This window comes from Rhinoraja longicauda, chromosome 12, assembly GCF_053455715.1.
Source record: "Rhinoraja longicauda isolate Sanriku21f chromosome 12, sRhiLon1.1, whole genome shotgun sequence".
In the NCBI taxonomy this organism is placed as follows: domain Eukaryota; kingdom Metazoa; phylum Chordata; class Chondrichthyes; order Rajiformes; family Arhynchobatidae; genus Rhinoraja; species Rhinoraja longicauda.
This window is the reverse complement of record NC_135964.1, coordinates 30,512,683-30,522,288: the sequence shown is the minus strand read 5'-3', so window position 1 is coordinate 30,522,288 and position 9,606 is coordinate 30,512,683. Positions and strand designations below refer to the sequence as shown.

The 9,606-nt window shown below is 51.6% G+C and overlaps 1 protein-coding gene across 2 annotated transcripts in view; it reads right to left on the bottom strand.

Moving 5' to 3' along the window:
- The window catches only part of enox1 (ecto-NOX disulfide-thiol exchanger 1), a 180,290-nt gene extending 176,189 nt beyond the window's left edge, over window positions 1-4,101 (bottom strand). Inside the window, exon 1 of one of the 2 annotated variants that reach the window (XM_078409375.1) lies at window positions 3,608-4,101. In XM_078409375.1, coding sequence (XP_078265501.1) covers window positions 3,608-3,617 — 10 coding nt within the window. In that variant the 5' untranslated portion in view covers window positions 3,618-4,101. The remainder of the gene's footprint in view (window positions 1-3,607) is intronic. The other variant, XM_078409374.1, reaches the window with a different exon arrangement.
- Window positions 4,102-9,606: the final 5,505 nt, after the last annotated feature.

The following is a 9,606-nucleotide window of genomic DNA, read 5'->3' as shown; positions in this document are numbered from 1 at the left end:
GAACACACTCGGCACCGAACACACTAGGCCCCCCCCACCCGAACACACTCGGCCCCCCCCACCCCGAACACACTAGGCCCCCCCCCACCCCGAACACACTCGGCCCCGAACACACTAGGCCCCCCCACCCGAACACACTCGGCCCCGCTCCCGAACACACGGCCCCGAACACACTCGGCCCCGCTCCCCGAACACACTCGGCCCCGAACATACTAGGCCCCCCCCCCCCCACCCGAACACACTCGGCCCCGAACACACTAGGCCCCCCCCACCCCGAACACACTCGGCCCCCCCCACCCCGAACACACTAGGCCCCCAACACCCCGAACACACTAGGCCCCCCCAACCCCGAACACACTCGGCCCCGAACACCACTAGGCCCCCCCACCCGAACACACTCGGCCCCGCTCCCGAACACACTTGGCCCCGAACACACTCGGCCCAGCTCCCGAACACACTCGGCCCCGCTCCCCCGAACTCCGTTAACGAGCTCTGCTAGCCTATACTGTCCAGGCCTACAGTGTCGAGGCTCGCTTGCTTAATACAGGAGTCACAGAGAGTGTGTGATGGAGGGGTTTAGTTTAGAGATACGGCACGAAAACAGGCCCACCATCCGTACCAACCAGCGATCCCCGCACACACTAGGGACAATTTTACACATATACCGCCCAACTAACTACAAACCTGGATGTCTTTGGAGTGTGGGAGGAAACTGAAGATCTCGGAGAAAACCCACCGCGGTCACGGGGAGAACGTACAGACTCCGTAGACAGCACCCGTGGTTGGGATGGAACCCGGGTCTTCGGGGCTGCAAGCACTGTAAGGCAGCAACTCTAACGCTGCACCACGTGGGGAGAATCACGGAGAATTGCGAGAAGAGGGTCGGAGGAGTGGCCACAGAAGTAGAGACAGGGAGGGCCGGAGGAGTGAATAGAGGCAGGACTGGAGGTATAGGGGTGAGAGGGACAGAGTGGGGGTAGGGAGTCCTGTAGCAGTGGATGCTGAGAGGCATGCAAGGTGTGGGTGGAGGAGGTGGTAGAAGAGAGGAGGAGGAGACAGGCCTCAGTAAGTGAGGAGAGAAGGCTGGGGGATTGGTAAGAAAGAGGCCCCGAGCTTTTGGGATGGGTGAGAGGGAGTGGCAGGATTTTGGGAGTATGGGCCAGAAGAGTAGAGAGAGGTACGGATGGGTAGGGGCTGAGAAAAGGCTGAAAGTGGGAGGGAAAGTGCCTATAGAAGTGGAAAGTAAAAGGCGGAGGAAGGAGGGGGGGGGGGGGGGGCGTGGGGGGCATGGAGGGTAAGAGGTTCAGAGGAAACGGGGAGAGTGTAATGGAGATGCGCAGGGGGGAGAGTGGGATGGAGAAGAGGAGGGAGAGTGGGACAGAAGACTGGGGATAAAGGGGTGAGGTAGATTGGTGGAAGAGAGGCCTGGAACAGTAGCTATTTGGAGGGACGAAAGTCTGGGAGGTGAGAGGGGAGGGGGATTGGGGAGAGAGACGCCCAGTGGAGTGGGGAGAAGGAGAGAGCCGGAGGAGTGGGGAGAGAGAGAAGATTGCAAGAGTGAAGAGAGAGAGAGAGAGAGAGAGAGAGAGAGAGAGAGAGAGAGAAGGCCCAAGCAAGGAGAGGGAGGGGCGGAGGGACAGGGTAAGAACGTGGAAGAGTGAGCAGCAGAGGATTCGCGGGAGCAAGTGCCTGAGGAGTTGGGATAGAGTGCTGGAGGAGTCGGGAGAAGGAGGAGTGGGAGAGATGGGGGGGGGGGGGGTGATGAGGTGATGAAAGTGGCCCGGGGACTTGTGAGAAAAGAGCCGATGACAAGGAGTGAGAGGGCCAGGATGTGTGGGGAGCCAAGGCCAATATTTGAGCAGAGAGGTCCAGAGGAGTGAGGTGTTTGGGTGAGGCCGGAGGTGTGTGGAGTAAGAGGGCCGGAGACTGGGCGGTTGGGCGGTGAAGCGCCGGCTGCCCATTGGTCCGAGCAGCCCCGCCAAATGGGGAGCTGCGCGCACAATACCGCGCGCGCGGCCTCAGTGGGATGCCAATTTCAAACATTGAGCTTGCATGCATTTAGCGCGGGACCCTCGAAAGTGCAGGGCCCGTAGCAAATGCTACTTTTGCTACTATGTTAATCCAGCCCTGTGTGACCATCTACCTCATCCATGCCCCTCATGATTTTATAAATCTCTTTGAGATCACTCCTCCCCAGCCAGCTCTGCTCCAGAGAAAACAGTCCTAGATGATCCAGTCTCTCTTTGCAACAGGTTGCAAAGCAGTTCGAATGAAATCCTTGTGAATTTTGTCAGCATTTTCTTCCTCTAGCTCAATTACATCCTTTCCATGGTGTGGCAATGAGAACTGCATACATTTCTCTGGGTGCGTTATCATCAGTGACTAGTACACCTGTAACACGATACCCCAACTCTTGCACTCAGTGCCCTGACCAAAGCAAGCAAGCCTGCCTTTTGCCTTCCTCTCAACCCTGTCTAACTATGTCTCCACTTTTGAAGCTCTCTCTGTCCTACAACACTCCCCTGGGCCCTGCCATTCATTTGCAACTAATGTAATTTTGGTGTACTGGGACATGTCTAACAGCCCAGTTAGTAAAAGAGAAAAGAATGGCAGGCAGAAATGGCTCTTAAAAGGTCAATTTTTTGGAGTAATTCAGCAGATCAGGCAGCATCTCTGAAGAACATGGATAGGTGATGTTTCAGATCAGGACCTTTCTTCAGGAGAACATGGATAAATGATGTTTTGGCTCAAGACCCTTCTTCACAAGAACATGGATAGGGGATATTTTGGCTCAAGACCCTTCTTCACTGGAACATGGACACGTGATGTTTTGGGTTGGAACACTTCTTCAGGAGAAGGGTCCTGATCCAAAACATCACTTATCCATGTCCTCCAAAGATGCTGCCTGACCCATTGAATTACTCCAACACTTTGCACCCTTTTGATCAAACCAGCATCTGCAGCTCCTTGTTTCTACAGAAATACCTCATATAGAAATCAGGGGGTGCTCCGGTGAAGTACTCTTCTGGGGCCCCATTTAGAGAGAAGAGTGTAAAACAGCAATTTTAACCTAGTAAATTGCCTCTATCGGGGGGGGGGGGGGGGGGGGGCAGTGTTGGGTGAAAGTCACTCTCCATTGCCCACCCCGTCCTCATTTACAGAGGATGATCCCACAGGCCGGTTCCCCTTGGCCTCACGTTGAGCACATTAACAGATGCACATCCACTAGATGGCAGCAAGACTGGGCAAAGATACACTAAAGTGGCGATGACTCTCTCGGGCAGAGAGAGACTGGAGCAGCTCCGCGCTTGCAAACCGTACACTGTTTGTATTTTTTAAATCTCTCCCTCTCTCCATATATACATATATAGTCAATGCACATTTCAAATCAGAGCATGGTCCAAGAGATGTCCCGGCATGAGTTGCACACTTTGACAAGGTGGGCCATGTTTCAAGGTGCGGGGCTGTACAAAAGCAGTGGTCGATGCGGGGAAGGGAGGGGAGGGGAGGTTTAAAGCGAACAGAACCGTGCACGGAGGAGAATACTTGCAGGCACATCGCATGTACACAGCACGCAACATACAGCCGGTGAGAGTTGTCACCCTACCTGCTGCCATTACTGAATGCCTGGCGCTCCGCTGGCGTGTGCGCCGCGCTGTTCATCAGAGCTTTCGATCACTGCACTCGCCGCCGGGTGCACGGACGGGACAGACCGGCCGATCGGCCGCCTGGTCGCGATCGCCAGCGCTGGCAAACACCTGGTCTGGAGATGCGAGACGAAAGAGCAACTGCTGCCTACAACAACAGCAAGCGAACCTCTCCGCTACAATGTTGCTCCAGATAACTTCCAGTCAGCTCGTAATAAAAAAAAAAAATGCAAACCAGAGACAGCAGTGGCAGGCAGAGGAATAAATGGGAATGTGTTAGTTACACTGGGGGCAGGGTCCCTGAGGAGGCGAGTGCCTTCTGTGTTTCTTTGCCTTTGCCACCTCCTCCTCCTCCTCCTCCTCCTCCTCCTAAGTCCTCCTACAACTGAGCTCCGGCATGTCTAACCTTCCACTCCGAGACGATGCCATTTAAGTAGCCGTCAGCTGTTTTACCTTGGGGACCTCGTGTCTTATCAGTGCTGTTACAGCACAGCCTTTTGCTTCCTGCCACGATCTGAGCTTTAACATTTAAAGGTACACGCACCGTTGAGTTTCTCGCCTCCTCCTTTGAAAAAACAACTTTTTTTTTGTTCCCCTGACATGAGCCGAGTGAATCCTTGAAAAAGACAGTGGGAATAAAGAAAAGCGAAGGACGTTCATGTTTCTTTGCCTCCCCCCCCCCCCCATCCTTCCTCCAACAAGAAATGGTGAATAATTGTGTGCCGCTTTCCCCAGGCATTTTGCTGGATTCTTCCTTCAAAGACGCTTAATATAAAAAGTAACCAGTAACAAACGAACCTTCTCTCCCCGGAGGAAGCATACTCGGATTTGCAACATCTGCAGTATTTTTCTTTTGACTGTGTCCAATTACTGTGAAGTAGTTGGCACCTTGCAGCTCCAGAGTCCGGGCGGGGTTCGATTCTGACCTCCGGTGCTGTTTGTGTGGAGTTTGCACGTTCTTCCTGTGGCCGCATTGGTTTCCTTCGGAGATGGACGCAAAATGCTGGAGTAACTCAGCGGGTCAGACAGCATCTCTGGAGAAAATAGGCGAAGTTTCGGGTCGATAGCCTTCTTCAGGCTGAGAGTCAGGGGAGAGGGAAACTAGAGGTATGAAGAGGTACAAAAAACAAACGAATGAAAGGTACGCAAAAGGACAAATCGAAACCAGCAACGAAGGAAAGGTGTAGTTCACAATGGTCCATTGTTGGTTGTGGAGAAGGTGAGAATGGGTGAAACTAAGGAGACTCTCTATTCCTTTTCTCCAGAGATGCTCCCTGGCCCGCTGAGTTGCTATAGCGTTTTATGTCTATCTTCGGTGTAAACCAGCATCTGCAGTTCCTTCTAACACATTTGGTTTCCTTCGGGTGCTCTAGTTTCCAGTGACATTCCAAAGACGTGCGGGTTGACAGGTTAATTGGCCGCTGGAAATTGTCTCCAGCGCACAGTTGAATCCAACCTCTGCAACGGAATATTATGGACCTCCTCCTGCACTACCATGGCCTAATTGGTTAATTGTGTACGTTTGCACATCTGTCAGGTCAGGCAACATCTCAGGAGAACACGGAAAGGTGATGTTTCATTGGTCGGGCCGCTTCTTCAGACCCCCTCCAGCAGTTACTCCGGCACTTTGTATCTTTTTTAAAATGTTGACCAGCATCTGCACTTCCTTGTATCTAATGTTTCCGATAAAACTGGTGCAACTGCAGTAAAATCGTACCCGATTAAATATATACTTGCACACTCCAACTTTCCCCCGAGCATTCTGTAACTAGACTTACGATGAAGGAATGAACCCTCCGTGAACACAACACCTGACACTGATGCACTCGGAACGGTTTTGGCTAATAATGAATCTGCGTAAAGGGAGACTAGCCCTTGTGCTTTTCTGCAGTCTTGATGCTGCATGAATTGAGGCGGCTGGCTTCCCGATGGGCCGCGGCTGGGGACTGGGAGCGTGGCCGGGGGGGGGCCTTTGTCGAGGCGCCGCGGTCTCGATGCCTCCCGGGTCGCCGTGTGGAAGCCCGGGTCGGGGCCCGGCCGGGGCCTCGCGGGTCGGAGTCCGGGTCGGCGGAGCGGCCGAAGGAGCCCGAGGCTGGGGCCCGGGTCGGCACCACGGAGGCGTGAAGTGGGGCGTCGTCAGCGGTGAGGCCTCGCGGGTCGACCAGCAGGTCAATGAGAGCGTGGAGGACACCTGTGAGGGGGGAGGGGAAGAGGAAGAACAATGGGGGGTGGGGGGGGGGGGAGAACAATGGGGGGGTGGGAGAGGAACAATGGGGAGAGGGGAAGAACAATGGACAATTGGGAGAGGGGAAGAACAATGGACAATAGGGAGAGGGGAAGAAGAAATGGACAATAGGGAGAGGGGAAGAACAATGGACAATGGGGGGGAGGGGAAGAACAATGGGGGTGGGGGAGGAACAATGGACAATGGGGGGTGGGAGAAGAACAATGGACAATGGGGAGAGGGAAAGAACAATGGACAATGGGGGGTGGGGAAGAACAATGGACAATGGGGAGAGGGAAAGAACAATGGACAATGGGGGGTGGGGAAGAACAATGGGGGTGGGGGAAGACCAATGGACACTCGGGGGTTGGGAAGAATATTGGACAATGGGGGGGTGGGGAAGAACAATGGACAATGGGGAGGGGAAGAACAATGGACAATGGGGGGTGGGGAAGAACAATGGGGGTGGGGAAGACCAATGGACAATGGGGGTGGGGAAAGGACGAATGGGGACGGGACGGAGGGGGGGCGCTGGGGAGGAGGGGCAAAAGGGGTAGCCGGCGTGCTTTGTCACTTTGTCAGCGTCGTAGGTGGCTGCTATTTGAAAACATTGTGTATGCAAGCAAAGAATCTCACTGTATTCATGTTATGGATGACCTGATCATCTGAAGCACTGCAACCAATTTCCACCCCCACAACAGTGCTGGCTTTACCGAGGAACGCAGAGCCAAATTATGTGCTGCCTCTGAAGCGAAGCAATGAGACTCTCGGCATGCTCTCCTGTTTCATCTCCACGCCTTGAATGTCAGCCCAGTGGGATGCCAAACGTGGTTCCCAGTCCCCGCCTGAGTTCTGTACAAACCCGATGGACAGAGTAAATCTTCCAAACAACTGCGACAAACTTCACCAAAAGCAGATGTGCTCTATCCCTGATGGTTAAATATATATATTTCTAATATATATTTGTGTGTTTGTGTTTGCATGTGTGTTTGTATAAAAATGTTTCCTAGTGTGTTATATACACATTTGTGTGTATGTGTTAGTATGTACACATGTGTGTGCATATATATAGGCAAATGCGTCGTGTGTATGCAGGTGTGCATGGGTACATATGCATGTGTATGTGCATTTGGATGAGACTGCATGTGTATAAGTTTTTGAATATATGTCTGCATGTGCCTGTGTGTGCACATTCTTTGTATACACGTATGTGTCTCGGTGCATAGGCACGTTTCCAAACATGAATGAATGTATAAGCACATGTTGCGTGTCTGCATATGTGTGTGAACGCATGAGAGATTAAAGATGTCCGCAAGTACTCCCGCTCGCTGGTCCGTGCAGCTACTACCTGCAACAGTCATCCTGGAAAGAGGCACATTGGAGTTTGAAGGGCATTCAGTTCATCAGGTAGGATTGCACTCTCACCAATAATGTTGCCTGACCTCGCTTTACAGCCACTTATCTTATTCAGACATTGCCACATTCTTCGTGTGTCCGAGTGATTATACTGGGACTCAAGTTTGTCCCAGTATTGTCTCTTGGCATTCATGATGGCTCTGCGGAGGTCATTGTGGGCCTTCTTGGGCCGCTCAGGATCATTTGACTTGTGTGCTGCAGACCTGGCTTTAACCTGTGAATGTGCCTCGCGGTTCATCCATGGTTTCCGATTGGGGAACACTCGGATTGACTTTGTTGGCACACAGTCTTCCACGCACCCGTTGATGAGGTCAGTCACAGCAGTGGCGTACACATTCAGGTTAGCTGTGGAATCCTTAATATGGGCCAGTCCACTGACTCAAAGCAGTTGCGTAAGATGTCATCCATATCCGTTGAACAGCATTTACCAACTATCTATTAGATCCTCCTTCAATTTTTGTTTGTAGGCAGGGAGCAGAAGCACAGCTAGGTGATCAGATTTCCCAAAATGTGGCTGAGGGGCACAGCAGTAGACATTTTTATTGATGTGTAGAATGGTCAAGGGTGTTCTGGCCCCTGGTGGGACCAGAGGCATGCTGGTAGTACTTTGGTGGTACAACCCTGAGGGTGGCTTGAATGAAGTCTTCGGCTACAACGACCAGGGCTTTAGGGTATTTTGAGGCTATGGATAGTGCATGCAATTTGTTCAGAGCAAGCTTGATGTCTGTGTGTGTGTGGGGGTGGGGGGGGGGGGGGGGGGGTGGATGTCGACTGCTGTCAAGATTGTTGAAATTAATTAAATAAAGGTGAATTAGATAGAGGCCCACTGCTGACTGAGAAACTGACTGAGCTAGTTCAGGTGCCATGAAACAAGGTAAAACAGCAAGGATGCCCCAATTACCCAGCTGTATAAGCAGAAGGAGAACGGGCGTCTGAGATAATCGCAGAAGAAACTCTTTGATTTCAGCTGCTGGCAAAATCCTCGCTGGACTCCTGCTAAACAGACTGGCCGTTCACCTTGAGGGAAGTCTGGGCTCAGAAAACCAATGCGGTTTCTGTGAAGGATGTGGACGAGTGGGCATGAACCTCACAGCAAGACAATTCCAAGCCTGGTTGCAAGAACAAAACTGCAGCTTGTTCACCAGATTTGTCGATCTCACGAAAGCATTCTACACTGTTGGTAGTGAGATCATGGCAAAGTCTTGTTGTCCTGAAAAGTTCATCATAATTGCCCGACAACTTCACCACAATATGACGGCTAGAAGATTGAAAGTCTTCTCAGTCACCAATGGTGTGATTCCAGGTTGTGTGCTTGCCCTCACATTGTTTATGCTGTATGATGCCTAGCCTGATAAAGAAGGTGGAATCAACATTAACAACACCCAGAGTAACGGTGCTCTTTTTAACTCAAGGAAACTCTCAGCCAAAACCAAAGTTCAGGAAACTACCTCAAGGGACTTCCTCTTTGCTAATGACTATGCACTCAATGCAAGCTAAGAAGCTGATGTGCAAGAAAGCATGGACAAATTTGCCAGTGCCTGTGTGAACTTTGGCCTCACAATCAAAATTTGAGTCCAGAGGAGGTTTATGAGAACGATCCCAGAAATGATTGGGTTAACATATGAAGACTTTTGATGGCACTGGGCCTGTACTTGCTGGAGTTTATAAGGATGAAGGGGGACCTCTTTGAAACTTACCGAATAGTGAAAGGCCTGGATGGAGTGAATGTGGCGAGGATGTTTCCACTAGTGGGAGAATCTAGGACCAGAGGCCATAGCCTCAGAATAAAAGAACGTGCCTTTAGAAAGGAGATGAGGAGAACTTTCTTTAACCAGAGGGTGGTGAATCTGTGGAATTCATTGCCACAGACAACTGTGGAAGGCAGGTCAATGGAGATTTCTAAGGTGCAGATTGACAGATTCTTGATTACTATGTGTCAGGGGTTATGGGGAGAAGGCAGGAGAATGGGGTTGAGAGAGAAAGATAGATCAGCCATTATTGAATGGCGGTGTAGACATGATGGGCCGAATGGCCCAATTCTGCTCCTAAAACCTATGAACTTATGAACAATTAGTGCAAAGTAAACAGTGATTATGCGCCAACATGCACCAAACTCCTCATGCCCAGAACCAAGCATCCTTTCGAATGATCAGAGGCTTTCATTCATGGGCAAGTTCACATTACATAAATTCCAGATTTTCATCATCTGGAATTTACCCTCCAAGCCACGCACCATGGCTGAGTCAAAACCCTGTCTCCTTTCCTAACAACATGCCCCCACCTCAAAGGCTGAAGCGGTTCAAGAAGGCAGCTCACCAC